Source organism: Harpia harpyja, chromosome 22 (genome assembly GCF_026419915.1).
Source record: "Harpia harpyja isolate bHarHar1 chromosome 22, bHarHar1 primary haplotype, whole genome shotgun sequence".
NCBI classification, from domain to species: Eukaryota; Metazoa; Chordata; class Aves; order Accipitriformes; family Accipitridae; genus Harpia; species Harpia harpyja.
Window position 1 is genome coordinate 4,543,069 of NC_068961.1, and position 16,636 is coordinate 4,559,704.

General features: G+C 40.2%; 1 protein-coding gene across 7 annotated transcripts in view; it reads right to left on the bottom strand.

The window, feature by feature from the left end:
• Positions 1-1,037: 1,037 nt before the first annotated feature.
• The window catches only part of TBL1X (transducin beta like 1 X-linked), a 203,517-nt gene continuing 187,918 nt past the window's right edge, over positions 1,038-16,636 (bottom strand). For all 7 annotated transcript variants that reach the window (XM_052773754.1, XM_052773755.1, XM_052773751.1 and 4 more), the window contains 6 exons: positions 13,085-13,206; positions 11,554-11,628; positions 8,944-9,071; positions 7,604-7,769; positions 6,716-6,817; positions 1,038-5,455 (listed from right to left, as the gene is read on the bottom strand). In XM_052773754.1, coding sequence (XP_052629714.1) covers positions 5,429-5,455; positions 6,716-6,817; positions 7,604-7,769; positions 8,944-9,071; positions 11,554-11,628; positions 13,085-13,206 — 620 coding nt within the window. In that variant the 3' untranslated portion in view covers positions 1,038-5,428. The remainder of the gene's footprint in view (positions 5,456-6,715; positions 6,818-7,603; positions 7,770-8,943; positions 9,072-11,553; positions 11,629-13,084; positions 13,207-16,636) is intronic.

A 16,636-nucleotide genomic window follows, 5' to 3' on the forward strand; every position in this document is an offset into this window, starting at 1 on the left:
AACTTATCATCTGAAAAGCTGAAAAATAGTCTGGAAAAAGGGGAAAACATCCTGAGAAAGCAAGAATTGGTAACTGCCACTGGCTGTTCTAACTGCGAGAACAAGGAAAGTCCCCCCAAATAAAAACTGGTCCGAGAGAATAGAAATCATCATCTGTTGGCTGTCCCAGGTGAAAACCAGAAATTAACAGGATCTACCGGCTGCTCAAAGTGGTGGAGTCCTACACCCTCTTATGTCTCTGGGATGTAAAAATGACTTTCTATCCAAAATGGATCTTCCCTCTCTTCCCGTGCTGCACACGCTCGTCCCTTTCCTAAGCAGGTCCGCGTGAGCTTTCTACAAAACCTTGGGCCCTCGCTGGGGACGCCTGGCTGACATGGATCTCTCTCTCCGTGACACGGCTCATCTTCGAAGTGAGACTCTGCCCGTTGTTTTACCGTTCTGCTACTGAGAACGTCTGGGGCTGGTCTGGTTTGTCCTCCCACCTCCGGGATGGTTGGGCCCCTTCTGAGATCTGCCCAGTGTGCTTGGTGCCACGTATATCCATGTAAGTAATCTATCATATCTGCTGTTACATTACTGGTAAGTTTGCTTCACTAGTAATAACTTTGTTGTAACCTGTAATATTATATATAAATACACTTCACTGCTGCTATTATCGGGTGCTGCTAGAATTGACTGTTGCTGTAATTGCTGCAATATTGATTGTTGCTATACTATTGCCTGCAGCTAATACTTTGTAACAGCTTCATATGCATATATATATTTGCTTTCTTAATCATAGGTATACTTGCTAATGGTGATTTGTGTGGTATTTGTGGTAATCTGTAATAAAGTAAAGAAAATGAGAGGATAAAGCCTCCATGCCCTTGTGTATTACAAACTGCTATGAACCCACGGTCACGATCTTTGTACACCCACACGCCAGGTAACCCTTTAGGTCGTGACACCACATTACAACTTAAGTCACCCAACCCCAGCTCTTAAGCGCAGGATGCAAAATAGCCAGAAAAGAATAAGGAACAACACGCACAGAATTCTCTAATATCAAAATATAGCAATTTATTCAAGACACTGAATATGATCTGTTGATTCTCTCCTTAAAACAAATGAGCTACAATACACAAGGTGAATTTGAAGGAAGTGTGGGTGGGGGAGAAACAAAATAAGGGTTGATGTTGTTTCAACAGAACCTGGGAAATGCTGAAATGAGAACCAAGTCTGGCTGCAAGTCTGACACAGACAATAAAAACTGCAGAAGCCAGAATTCAGAATTTCAGTGAGTGGCTGAAAGAACATTTCTGCAATTGACAAAGAACCACATCTTTTAAAAAGGCAAAAGGAGGAAAAAAAAAAGGAGGAAAAATTAAAAAGGGAAAAAGAAAAAGAAACCCAAAAACAAAGCAGACCCTTACATTTGACAAAGTGCACTTCACTTGGCTCTAAAATTAGCTATTTTTTCTTTTCTTTTTTTTAAAACAAATTAAAAGGAAATTTCTAAGATGTAGCATGGGGTTAATGTGTGTATAACCCTGTAAGTCAGGCCCTTTAATGCCCCATAAGGGACCCAGTGTTTCCTACATAAAAGATTCAGTATCCTTCTAACCCCTCGAGTTGAGTGGTTTTTCAGAAACTGGTTTTTTTTTCACTTCAAGGCCAGTTCCAGACAGCCAGCAATGATAAAAATCCAGTAAGTCTCTCGATGGTTTCACAGTCCTGTTTGGTCACTTAGGTTTTTCAATTTCTCTTGTGTTACAAAGAACTATAAACACGATTATCAAAAGATATTGTATGAAAAAAAAAAAGAAGTCCACCGGCCTGTTGCTTCATGCTGTTCTGTTGCAGGGGAGCTGCAGAAAGGCACCGCTAGCCGGCGGATGCCAACGCAGCACGAGGAAATCGGGAGCTCCCACGAGGACAGTTCTGCAGGTCTAGGCTTAGACGTCCACGGTGAACTACAGCCTGGAAGAGCCGCTCTTCCCATTGCCCACCTCCTAAAGACACCAGCTCCTTAGGCTAGGATCAGCCTTCGCAACTGCATCTTCTGCCTTCCTTAAGAGCTGCCCTCATTTTAGCTGAAAACTATCTACTACAGTATCTTTGAGCATTTTCGAGTCTTTAGGGTCTTGGGGAGGGGAAGAAAGGTGAACTTTCTTAGCTTCTCACATATGCCGCTTTCAAATCCGATAGTCTGTACAGAAAACTCTGGACCAGCAGCCTCTCTCACACGTAGGCTTTGCAAACCAACTGATTTTGAAATTTTGGTTCTCTTGGCTTCTTACCTCCATGTAGGCGGGCAGAGGAAAGGTGGTCTTCTCACAATTTGAAAAAAGGAAAAAGGAAAAAGAAGCAGGCATCACGGACATCGCCCACTTATCTACAGTAGCTATCCCGGGAACAACCACGGAACACGGGCTATGCAGCCAGCCAGCCATGCGGCATCGCTGAACTCGCATTGAGCAACCTCATCTCTTTGAATCCCGAGGTCTGGTCTATTCGGGTGTCGCTCAGGGGACAGAGGCAAGGCCAGGGCCCCATCCGAGCTGCCCTCCGCTGCCTGCAGACCTGGAGCTTCTGCGTGTTATTCTCAGAAACGCCACCCAAAAGCAGCTTAGGAAGTTAACCGTGTACATGCAATGACTGTAATCAAATCATCGACCCAACCGTGCTTTATAAAACCACATTAAACCTTTGTATTCAAATTCAAGTCTCTCTTCGAACAAGTACTCTTTTTTTTTTAAAGTAGTGACTTTCAATTAGTAGGTACACGTGGTTATTATAAAACAGTGCAAAACTGCCATGTAATCATCTACAGCCCATGCTCTTGGAGCAGAAAACTAAAACCAACACATAAACGCATTTAACACCGAAAATAATCCTTGGTATCTTCCAGTGTCCAATTTTTTGATATAAATTACAAACAAGCTTAACTGTCATTAATAAACCAAAATCCCACATAACTGTTTTCACCTCAGGACTGAGTAACCCTTTTTGCAGCTATTCCTTTTCATTCGTTTCTCCTTTCCAAATATGTATCTTTAAGAAACGCAGTTGAAGCTGGCAGTGCCTAGTTCCACTGGAAGGACTAAGATGCTGTACAGATGCGAGCATAAAGAGAGGAAAACACAGGAGAAAAAAAATGACGTACAGATTCCACGATGCCATGATGATGCCAAGATGCCTGGCAGGTCTTACACCACCAGTTCAGCATTAGGGCTCTATCAGATCAAATCACCACCTCAGCAGCTGTGGTCAAATCAAAGGGAAGATCCTGTGTTACAGAAATAGCGACTTTGGGCAAGATGTTAGGGGGGTTCTCTGCTTGTTTGTTTTTCTCTCTCCTACAAATCCTAGCCTAGCCTGTGGGCTAGAGAGGACACCTGACTCAGCCAGTTCGGAGGATTTGTCTGCCACTACCCCAAGGCTGCCTTATCGTTTACAGCACTTTCAGTAAACTCTGCCTATGCATCCTTCTTTGCATCCATCGTTTGCTCTTAAGAGTAAAGGAGTCTTCAGTAGGCATCCCTGCAGATGTCTACCTTGCAGTAAGGAAATCTTGTCCAAAGTGGATAGGTGGTGCTTTGGAAGTCTTTATTGTCACTCCGATCATTTCACCCACTACAACTTTACAGTGGTATATATGTTGCGATATAATTTATATATGGTTTATCATGTCCTCACCTAACGGAGAGCTCTACGTTGTCTTCTGAGCACCGCACTGAGGACACCCTCAAGGCTAAACCTGTCTGGGCAGACGCGGAGCCTCCAGGTGCAGACCCAGCACTTCCCTCGTAGCACGCAGCCCACGCACGTACTGCCACACACTGCCAGGTGCAATGGAAGAGCCTGCTTCTAGGCGCGTGCTCACCATGGATGGACAGGAGCTTGGCAAGAGTCCATTCTTCAACAGTGACAGATGCAGTGAATGTTATCTTGGTTCAACTGGTCTCATAAAGTCAGTGGTAAAATCCCACTGACTTACTGGAACAGAAACAGCTGAGTGGATGAATAGTGGAGGACGGCACTGCTCAGCAAGGCCACGGGCAGCCAAACCCATGTTCTGTATGAAATTTGAACTATCTCTAGAGGAAAGAAGATACACAAGCGTTTTCCCCTGGTTACCGAGGGTAAACAAAAATACGGACTCAAGAAAATGAATGCTGTATTTATACTCTCAAACTTATGAATCCCTTTTAATAAGTGTACACCATCAAACAGCCACAAAAATGAAACGAGACTATATAAATGGCTGGCTGCTGGAAGAGGACTCAGTAAATGACTGGCATTTATTGTATCAAATGGCATTTTTTCTAACAGGACTTTCTGAGAGAGAAGAGAAAAAGGATACTGCACCTTTCATGTTCCTTGGACTCTGTGTCATTCTTTTTGCTTGAATTACACAACTGGTCTACATTTGGTGGCCATTTTAGGCTTTTAAAACTGTTTAACATAAAAAATATTTTTTTTCCAAAAATACACTGGGTTCTTTCTGTTAAAAGTCATCTTTCTCCTGTAAAAATCTTCCCCAGCACTGCATTCTTATATAAAGCACTTATTACACAATTTGCTGAAAGTGCCCTTGAGACGCTAAGATCTGAAGCATGGAGGATTTTTTTTTCTTTTAAACGGAGAGAAAGAAAGGAAAAGGAAGAGAAAGAAGAGAGGAGAAGCAGTCTGTCAAAAATTTTCATTGTCATGTCCACCTGGCTGCATCTACTATGGGCATACAGGGAAAAAAGAAAAAAAAAAAGGGCAAGAAGAAAGAGGAGAGAAAAAAAAGGAAGGAGAAGTTGGGAGTGGAAGGGAGAAATAAAAGGAAAACAAAAGTTTCATCCTAAGCCTGGGATCCTCCAGGCTGTAATATTCCAGCTGATAGAAAAACCACTGAACAAAAAAAGTAGTCTAGAAAATAGAAAGTGTTGTGATTACAAAGTTGAGCATTTCATCAGTACAAACTGGTCTTTGAACGTCCTTTGGGAGAGCAACTGTAGTGTCCAAATTGGAAGGAAAAAATACAACACCGCATGGAGGAGGATTTTTTTTCCCTTTTGGTTTATCACAGCATTTTTCTTTTTTTTTTTTTTTTATTAATTTTTTTGGCACAGCTTTTTTTCCCAGCCATCAGAGCAAGTTCTCAGATGCAAACCAAACAGTGCAATGCCTAGCTGGTGGCTTCATGCTTCCAAGGCTGAATGTTCCAGGTGGAAACCATTCCCTCCCCCTCTGAAGTGACTGCGTTTTTACTCCTTGATGAAGGTTACGGACAAAATACTAGACACCTGTGGCCAGGGAGAGTTGGTTTCACGGTACACTCTAACTTTGTTCAAGTTCGTACAGTTCTGGAGCTGTTAAGAATAGTTTTGAAGAGTGCTTCTCCCCACACATTCACTGCTGGTCCATTTGAAATTTCTTCTAAAACATTTCACTTTTACTTCCGCAGATCTAGAACACAAACCTGGAGAGAAAAGACTCAGCATTAAGAACCATTTCTGAAGATGATGTGGAAGTCCTATTCATATATGGCCCTGTACACAGGCTGATCAGCCAGCTGTATGTTATACTCCCCAGCTTCCAATCAGCCTGTCTCAAGTCCCTGTTTACACGCACACAAGTCAGGGAACAAACCAACATGAGAGAAAACCCAAGTGAAAACCATCCATTTAACATTTAGCTGGGCTTTCGTTGGATTACAAACAGACATTTTGGTGGTATGTCCCAGATAAGACTATGGGTGCTATTTAGTTGCCTAAATACAGTGTCCCCTTCCATTTCTGAAATATATCCAAAGCAGATGCAGGCCTGGCAGGCAGGGCACAGGACCTACAGGGGACACGCGCCCATTTGGAACAGCCGGTGGACGCCAGGCACGGCACCATCGCAAATGGCACAACTAAGCTCGAGTAACTGAACCATGTCGTAGGTGTACCCTTTGTTAAAACCAGTTGAAAAATACTGCTCTAAAGTAGTTATGCCAGCCAGCCATGTAGAAGAGTTATTTTAAAAAGCTGTAGAGTGTGCTGTAACATGTGTGTCCTTCACAAGCTGATCATGCTACAACTGAAATTTTTTAAAAGTAACATTAACAGCAAAAATAGTAATGAACAATCAGTATCTCTGCAGCAGTATTTCTCCTTTACCACACGATGAAATCTTTGGGCATCATGCTGAAAAATTCCTCCTTTAGGTACTATTCAAGGGTAAACTGCTGTGGGATAAAACTCAGAAAGCCCCAGGACAACTCTTTATTAGAGAGCTGACTGCTGTGATCTGACCTTCATTAAAAATTGACAGATGAGATAAATAATCATAGAATCGTTTAGGTTGGAAAAGACCTTTAAGATCATCAAGTCCAACTGTCAACCCAACACCACCATGCCCACTAAACCATGTCCTGAAATGATAGAATAATAATGACAGAAACAACACTATTGTTGTTCTTATGAAATATGTATTTAAAAGCCAATCCCATCTTCAGCAATATTCACCTATTCCACAAGCATTCTTCACTTCCCATAGGAACACCACCTCCTAAGTATTCAAATCCTTTCAAAGCAGGAGCATTTTTAATACACTACACAGAGCTACTTATTTATGTCTTGAGCTGCCTACACCTTCAGCTCTGCCCACAGGAGGCGATATGGCATGTCTGCTTTTTGTTGACACTCTCCCGAAGAGTAATCTCCACCCAACATTTAGAATGTGTAAAGCTCCTTACCGATCCATCTGATGCGCTTGCTCCCACTTTGTCTCCTCTAGCATTCCAGCAGACTTCAAAGATGCCCCCGGTGCCTCGGTAGCTATGTACTAGAGTTCCACTCTACAAAGCGAAACAGCATGCAAACATTTGATACAGAAATTCCCCTTTTTCTCTGTTGCGTGGCACTACATTAAAAAGAAGAGTGGTGGCAAGGGGGAGCTATTCACATCACCCAGCTATGGTCATCTCCATAAGGTGCTGAAGTTAGGATAACTGGTCTTTGATAATGAAGAGAAACAGGCTCCTCCAGAAAGCAATTTACAGTAGGACTCTTAGACATCTGGTTTTGCCAACTCTGTAACAGTAAAGGCCTGGGGAGTTAGGCTGAGGTGGTCCTCTCTAAAGTTTGTTGTTAATTCAGGCTGTTAAGGCATCAGTATCCAGAATTAAATCTGTGGAACTATGATGTCCCACTTTTCTTCGGAATATCGCCAGCCCCCAGCCCATACACCCTTCGTATCCATCATCCCCTCATCACAAAGTATAAGCCAGGTGCATCAGACTCACAACTGAACTCAGCCTGTTACTAAATAAAAGTACCCCTTATTTCTAAGAATCAATCCACACCTTTGCTTCACAAAGCTGAGGGCACAACGTAACGTACCTAGTTTCATGTATGCTAGGTGTTTTAGCATACAAAGAAGCCTGAGCAGAAATGTTCTGGACAGTCACCTCACTCCACCTGAGTGACTCAACTGTTATTCTGCGATTTGTATCAGCCAAGACAGCCAGGTTCACCTTGGCTGGCAGGTCATATGCTACAGAGGTACATATATTTTCCATTTAAGCTTTTGCTATTAACGTGTCATCTAAACCAGATGTGCTTCACATGAAGCAAAACAGTACCTGAGTATTCCATATATGGACACATTTGTCAAAGGACCCACTGGCTAGATATTTTCCATCAGGACTAAAAGCTACACTGTAGACAGGCTCTTGATGTTTTGTTAACGTATGGATGCAGACTCCTCGGTCAACGTCCCACAGCCGAACAGTGGAATCAAACGAAGCACTGCAAGAAGCATTCAAACACAAGCATGTCTTACTTTGGGTGCTAATCACTTTGCAGTTTGATACTGTAAACATTTTAAGAGAATACCAGTTTTTTTTCCTTGGCTAAGCAAGAAATAATGTTTCAAACAGAAAAGCTAATATGCACTACAGCCTTTACTTTTTTTATGACAAGAACTGTATCTACAGAACTGAATTCTTGTATGAGGACCCTTTGAGTTTATCTAGGTGCGCTGTATATAGGATCAGACCACTTGCCCTAAGAGGGCCAAGCTCCCTCCTTTTGAGATTCTACCTGCTATTATTCAGGAACATCAAATATATATTGTTGTTAATAGGATAAATGGTTCCAGAGAGATCTTATTCCTAATGGATTTGCATTATTTAATCAATTAGCATTCTGTAATTCTCTAGAACTGCGGTTCTTTTCACTTTGTTTCAGTGCTGTTTTTTGCTACACTCCATCTAAATCCCAAACTGTGGGCTTAGAGAAAGGCAAAGGAAATAATTGGTATTAAAAATCATATTAAAAGAACAACTCCAAGAAAGTGAAGTTCTTCCCTGTCCACTCCCTGACTTAAGAGTAAAATAAGTAAAACAGCTTCGATACAAATCCTCCTCAAACTCAACACACCATGAACTGATTTGACAATCCCATGGTACTACCATCAATTGGCATTCTACAAGTAAACATATTTCCTAAACCCAAAGAAGAATTTTGAACAAATTTCGTTTGTGGAATTTTAAAGATTATCCAAGCTTTTCTCTGTTAGTTAACAGGACTATAAAAATTGTCAATATCTGCCCAGGTGAGTTGCATGACCCTGGTTAGAACACATTCCAACCGGCTGAATGGGCTGCCATCTGCCTCATTAAGTACTTTCATTCGTGACAACTGGATGCTGGATGTGAAGGTGCCATGCCAAATTTACAATCCATTTATCAAGGCAGCTGACAAGTTAGCTATCACGTGACTCAGTTTTCCTTCTTTTTCTTCTTCCTTTTTCAAATATAGTTCCTTTCCCTTTGGATCCATCCCCCTGATTTACGAACACAGGTACTTTTTACTGGAATTGTCTGCAGGAAGACTGATGGCAAGGTGACAGTAGAGTTACAGGTCAGAAAGACGATCCTTCTTCGTCACAGAAGGCAACAGAAAGAGGCTTATTTTTTACCTTGCTAACATGATGTTGGAGTTTGGGTTGCTGGTGCCTGGTCCTGTAGGACTCCATTTGATAGTATAAATCTCTTTGCTGTGAGCCTGAAGATCATGTACACAGGTATCTTGCTTCATACTCCAAATCTAAGTCAGAGTAATTATGGAGGGGAAAAATGGCAACGTTACTAATCTCTTCTCAGCTGAATTATTTCAGTTCTATGTTAAATAAACAAATGATAAGAATAAGATCTCGACACACATGCATACACATAAACATAATTTATTAATGCAGCAGTTTGGCACACATGTTCGAATAACTCCGTTAGGGGAAAGAGCTACACATTTAATAGTACTATTTATTCAATAGGCAAGAACTACATAGTCGCTGTACTGCCCATATCCTGGAACTGTATTTTCATACAGAAGCTTAAGTTACTCTACTTAGAGAAGTTTAACTTGAAGTTTAAGTCACACATTGCAACAGCAGTCATTTTAAAGAATGAAAAGAAAGTTTCAATAACTGCCTAGAACCTAGTAATTTTCTCTTATGCCAGTAAAATTTTCCTTTTCCTCCTGAACTCCATTTGTTTTCCTCATGTTTTTAATAGCACAGATGATGGAAGACTATCAGCTACTTATGCAGTATTACATGGCCAAATACTTCAGTGTGAGATAAAGAATATGCTCAACAGAGATGACAGGTAATTTAGTACATCTTTTCTTCAGCTAACTGAGAAAATAAGATTAAGCTAATTCACAGCAGGGAAAATAACTCAAATTTAGTCAGTCAATTTCAGAGATACTGAAAATGTAGTAATGATTTTACTCACTTGCAAGTCTGCACTATGAGGGAAATGATGTGCTCTTATGCTGAATTTTCAACAGCATACCTGAGCCTGCTTTTGGAAATGTTACACAAAGCTTAGCCATGTTCTATTGCTAACAGGCAACATGTTCCAAGAAGTTGTAGGCAAATATCAAGAACTCCGAGAAAAGAGAAGAAAAAGAAGCCAGAGAGGACTGATTTCCAAAGGAAAAGGAAGAAGAATAATTGCCTGAAGAGGCATTTGCGGTCTCCATCCCCTGGAGGTTTTTAAAACTAGGCAAGGCTGGGGATAGAAAACCATTAGCTCTTGTGCCAAATTCAGTGGTGAGAAATTTGAACCGGTGCCAATGACACTGAGCCACAGTGGTTTTTAAAATGCAGCACACAACTGGGCACCAAAAGGAATGTGCTATCACTGGGTCAGGATGTTTAAGCAGAACAATAATGGTTACTACAATACTGCTTTGTGGCAGCATAACAGACAAGGTGCTCTGTTTCAGTCTCTTCTAGCCCTATTTTCTGTTCTGAGAAACATTAATTTTTTAATTAATTTTTTTTTTAACTGGATTAAATTTCCAGTTCTGTCAGTAGTCTGCAATAATACAGCTAGAATCCAGAGCGATGAAAACCCCAGTGGATATGTGGCAAAGACAGAGTAGATTTGAGCAGAAGTCAGGCTACCTATGAAGAGGAAACATTCGTAATGCTGATGTTCACTTAGCTCTCATCTACAAGTTCTGCTGCTCTCCCAGTTTCAGTTCTTACACACAGGCTGTGTGTGTGCTAGAAATGTCTCTTGCTTCAGCTGTGTCAATCAGCAGGGGAAAGAGGTATAAGCCTTAATTAACACAACTATACTATGAGGAAACTGTATTACTGGTACAACTCTATCCACAAAACCCTGGGATGTTTGCTTTGCTCAAGGAACCAGCATAAATCAACAGTCCAGCAGGAAGGCTTTGCTGTTACAACATACAGCTATTCCTACATAGACATAACCTTCATTAATGTGGCTGGCAAAGGAGAATAAGAGAGGAGTTTGGGCTGGAAAAGCTCTATTATGAAAAGTATTTCTGCAAGCCCAGACTCCCCCTGTATTAGCAATCCTGTGCTGGTACAGTGCAATGGCCCAGGTGTGCTGGTAAAGCAGCCTATGCTGCCTGCAAGCCAGAATCCAGATTCATTCCACCTAACTTCAGGCACTTAACAGAGGCATCTACATCAGCAGCGTGGCTGCCTTAGGCTTCCCATACAGTGAATGGATAAAGATAGGCATCTTCAGACAGTGATTCAAATTTTTGGTGGGCTCTGAATATATATCTTGTGTCCCATTGCTTAATCCAAAGCTATTACCAAAAAAAAAAAAAAAAAAAAATCAAATGGCTCCAATGAAATTATTTTCAGAAAAAAGACCCCAACGGGAAAGAAGACTCTTTATTTTTATATTCTTTTCAAAGTGTAACCGATAGACTGCTTCTTAGCATAGGGATTGTGATTCTGTTGACAGGGAAGCAGATGTATATATATGCGTATATATGTGTGTATATTTAAACTATGATTATTCTGTGACACTGCTGTATCAGTCACATAACACTTATTTGGATAGGATGTCTCAGTTTTCCCAGTGGCTGCTTCTCTGTGTTCGATCTTTCAGATTGACTTTGAGAAATATGGGACAAAATGAAACTATTGTTCATGCAGAACTTTAAGTGATACAGTACCATCATTCTGGAGAAGATTAAGAAATAGACATAATTTTTGCCTTTACTTTTTCAAGAGCAGGAATGGAAATTATATTACCTTTAATGTCATATCATCGGAGCAAGATGCTAGTAGCATGCCAGATGGGTCCCATTTGATTGCATTAACCTCGTTCTGAAATAAAAAGTGATTTTATGAGTAAACGTTCCCATTACCTGCATTGTACCGGGCCCCCAGGAGAGGGCACTCGGGGTTTACGCATGCAACAAGTTCAACCACGTATTACAGCCCTGGTTGCTTTATGGGGGAACAAAAGCAGTGCTGCTTCCGAAACATGTTATTTAAGCGTCATTTAGGAATGGTAACCATTTTGTGTTTGTGAACAATACACACTATCAGTCTTCTGATATGTGTTCTGGCGCAAAGTCTCTTAGACCCCTTCTTCATAGGCTAGGATTTAAATAAACCCTCAAACCAGGCAGACTGATGATACAGCATTAACTTCTTTTTAAAATTGAGATATTTCTTCAGTTAATATTCTGTAGAACTCAGAGACGCAAATTTTCAATAGAAAGTACTGGTGGGGTGTAAAGTTTTGTGGAGCGTGTAATTCTTAGTATTGCAGCTCTATCACAATGCTGGTCTCTCTAAAGAGAGGTACATGTGTAAATGAAAATCAGGATGGAATATTGAATAGTTTGCAATGCTTTCTCTATCAATCTTTCTAGCGCTTTGTAATTAACTAAGCCTAGCATATCCCCTTGGTAATCAATAAGTTTTCTGAGTTTTTTTGAGGGTCATACATATGGACAAAAAAAAAAAAATTCACAAAAAGGGAAAGATTGTTTTTGAAAAACATAAATTGGCTCAGGGTCTCAGTGAAAATAATCCTGGAAAATATCTAAATTTTGCTTTATCCATTTTACATGTTTCAGTCATAATTAAAAGGAACTGTACAGATATTTGAAGTAAGAATTTGCATCATGTGCAAAATGGTGCATTTCATATAAAGATAAAAAGCACCAGTCTGTTGGTAGGAATGTACAACCTGTCATGAAATATCAGTTTAATATCAGTTTAACCATAGACTAGATAAAGGTCTCCAAACGCACCATTTTTCCTCAGTAGGGAGACAGCAACTTCAGGAAGTTAACATCTAAATTACAGGTCAGTATGAGATGAAAGCTAGAAAAAGTAGCCTTTGACAGTCATTAAATACCACCAGGAAAAGAGGGGGAAATACATCTTAAATACATCTTATTAAATTGATCCTAAAACTGAGCAATGGCTGGAGGTAAACTGTTCTCTTCTTATCCATAGTTCTCATTTACTAAAGGAAATTAAGCCAGTGGAAAACAAAATCCTATTTATTAATGTGCCTTTAGTCTGCAGCTCACGCTACATATAAATAGTCTCACTGTTTAAGCTGCAGGTTTTGCCTCCTACGGTGATTTAGAACAGTTTATCCCTTCTCACAGGCAGTGAATCACTCCCAAGGAATATGGTTTTAGGGAAGCAATGGGCTGGAACATCTCTGGTGCTAGAACACACCCTGCAAACACATCATCTGCCATCATTGTAACATGCTGCTGTGACTTTATCATGAACGTTTTGGGCTTCTTAAACTTACTGTGTGTCCTTGAAAGGTTTTAACGGGACGATCACAGCCAAGTCTGCATACGTGAATGCACATGTCAGTGCTGCAGGAGGCAAAAGTAGTGTTGTTCTGCCAGTCTACGTCCAGAGCAGGAGCTGTGAAGTACAAACAATGGAAGGAACATCAGGGAACACAGCACAGAAACAGCTATCCCAAATCATTTTCCTCCTGTCACCTATCTGGATCAAATGGACTAAAAGCTAGTTCTTGGCCTGTCACCTACTACCAGTTAAAGGGACAATAGGGACTGTCTGAAGGGCACAAATTGTTTTTTTCTCTTGCAGTGGATAATCTGGATGCTTAGCGTGGCATCTGTTTATGAGAATCTTTTGGGTTAAGTTACATAAGAGGGGGCACAACAATCTACCTCCACCCTCCCCGCTCCCAGGTACACACATCTCTTGGGCCTTCTCTACCATTCATTCCTCTGTAAGCCAGTTCAGCAAAGAACCTGGGAGAAAACTAATCCAGAAAAAAAAATGGGTAATTTCAGCTGGGTCAGAAAAAAATGTTCCCTGTGAATCCCAGGCACAACACATGGGAGGGAGAAGAAGCAGGTGGCCATCTTCCTTTGCACCAGCTTTATGCAACCACTGACACAAACCTATTGTTCCGTGCAGACACGTGGATTAATAATACCGACATTCAGTTTAATTTGGTTGGGGATTGATTTAAGATAGGCACATTCATCAAGCTGATCTGAAATGAGAGGAAGAGTTTCTGTAGAGGGTTTGGCATTACCTAGGACTGAACTAATGAAACTTTGTACACAGATAGCACATGAACATGTAACTAGTGCCTGTGTGCAACAGACACACACTTTGCAAAAAGCGTGGAAAAAACAAAAAACCCCACTTTCTACAGCATGTCACTGCAGACTAAAAGCATGCACAGGAGTAGGAGGGAACTTCTGACATAGAGCTTCCTTGTGTTTCTATGACTGCTGCTTGTTTTTTTGCTCAGGGAAGAGTTTAGCTGCCCTCCAGAGGATGACATAAGACTTGCTAAAATATAGAAATCTTCATTCTCAGCACACTCCTGTGAGAAGCAAGTGTGTCAGAACGAGACCAGCATATAGGAAGCAAAGTTAAATCTCTTTCTGGCAACAATACAAGGCAAGTTTATCATTAAAATGAAATCAAGAAAAGCCTTATGCAAATATGTTCAGAAAAATACTTTTGTAATACAGAGGTGAAAAGATACCTGTTCTGCCAAGCCTGTTGTATTTAAATATGTTTTTGCCTGTTATAATTTTTACGAACTGCAAAATGAGATTGATCCATGTCACCTTCCGAATCATCAGGTAGCTCTCTAAATGAGAATGGAGGGCTGAAATCGTTTCATATACAAACATTTTTTAGAATATTAATGCCAAAGCTCAATAATTCTGTGTGACAGGTAAGGAATTTCTACGTTGCAGAAATATAAAGGAGATTTGTGTGAGGAAGGCAGGTTACTTCTGAGTTTTCCAATGAACATGAAAGGGGATCAGGAAACAGCACAGGATTTTGTTTCTTTAACTGCCTGTTTGTCTTTCTTTTTGTGCTGCAAGCTTTGTATTACTGTTGCAGAGCAAACACAAATCTATCTTCATTAATAGCAATATGCCTTCAGGCCTAATATCTAGTATGATATGTATGACTTGAAAAGTAATTTTCTGAGAGCTATTGGCACCTAAAGTGATGGACTTGCTTTGCAGCATAATTTGAATCATAGTGTGTTGATAATTAATACTGATTCATTTATTGGTATGTTTAATCATATGTTTACTGGATAAGTACATGGTCTGGAAAAACAACCAAACATGGTTTTTGATGCAAGTAATTGAATTGCCAGTGTCTCCAAAACCACAGGATACTAGCCAATTGCATAAAAACAATTAGAATGTCATCTACAAAAAGCAGCAACAAATCCTTAAGAAATGCAGCTAAAATAAATCCCGACAATATTTAAGCTTTTTCTGAACAAATTTAGGTGTGATTCAGAATTAGAAGCTCAAAAGAGGATAGAGTTAAGTGTCTGCAGGGAGTGATTCAGAGCACTTAGATGTCTAAAACTGGGTCATACAAATACCTCTTACAGTATCACTTAACCAATTTGTTCCTGCATGCATAGACACCCGTTCACATCTATCAGCAGATGTGAAAATTGGATTATTTGACCCCATTTTACAGAAATAAGCTTTGCGAATACATATTTTGATCAAGTGCCCTGTGATGACTCATAGTTTTGCAAAGAATAATGAAACCCTAGAAGCTACTTATCCACTTCCGTACATATTTTGACCATAAAACCTTAAAGGTACATGGGAACATCAGTGATATAGAGGCCTTCAAGACCTACACAAAGGAGTCTTCCTTATGTATTTTAAGATGACAGTTTTGTCCATATGGGTGTAAACTAAGCAAGTTGTTGTAAAGCAGCTGAGAGTAAAAAAATTTATGTTATTCCCAGGCCAACTATCCCCAGACTTCAAAGAAGTATGCAAAGAAGTATGCCACACAAGTATGTGTTAAAGGAACTGTACTCTGTCTAGACTAGACTTTTAATTGTTAAAATGTCACCTTTAATCCTTGTGCAGACAAGGTTTTCAGATTCCAGATATGGAAAGGAATTTGCTGTTAGTTTGTTCTGGCGAATAAGTGATGCAAAGAGGACAAGGTGAGGTCTTTGTGGCTTTAGACTTCTGTGAGGACAAAGACTCCAGCTTTTGGCCTATGAGCAATTTCCTTAATACCTAAATGCTTTACTTCCCTATGAAAACATACTTGAAATAATGAAAAAAAAATAGAATTAACCTCTCCACATTTCCACTTGAGTTGTGTCTTATGGTCCAAAGACAAACAGCATACATAATAAGAATTTTTAAAAAAATCTATTAATGCAGATGGACATCCAATGCATTGGAAGACCTAATTAAGTTTTCAACTTGCTAAAAGGGGAATGGAGTGATATGTCCTTGATGCACATCACTGCTAAGACAGCTACACATCAGTGAACGTGATTCTGAAGGGGCAACCAAGTTCTGAATCCACAACTACTTAGATCAATAAATAGTTAGGGATGAGAAGGCTTAAGTGTCTCATTAACTACATCACTATACAGTGCGAAGTCTGGTTTTATGGAACAGTTATGATAGATAAATAAATGCCACAGTGAGAAAATCTGTCAGCAGACACTGACTCCTCCAAACTGACAGTTGCATTAATAAGCGAGAAGATGAGTGACAAAAATGCAGAGTATGGATCTGCTGTGTGCATGGACATACTTTTTGTCTTCTGTTGAATAACCATTTCAATTGCTACTGCATATTAATAACTCTGTGAAAATGTGAGAATGGGAACAACTAGAAATTGAGTTGAAAAGCATGCGCAAATTAATGTTTTAAAATTAGTAGTAAAATACGTGTTTTTAAACACCAGTAAGCACCTTGCGAAAGCCTGCTGTATTTAAAACTGGGTTAGTTACAGTGAACACACAGGAAGATGAACATTTCTAGCATCAGAATCTGTAATGTTTTGGTGG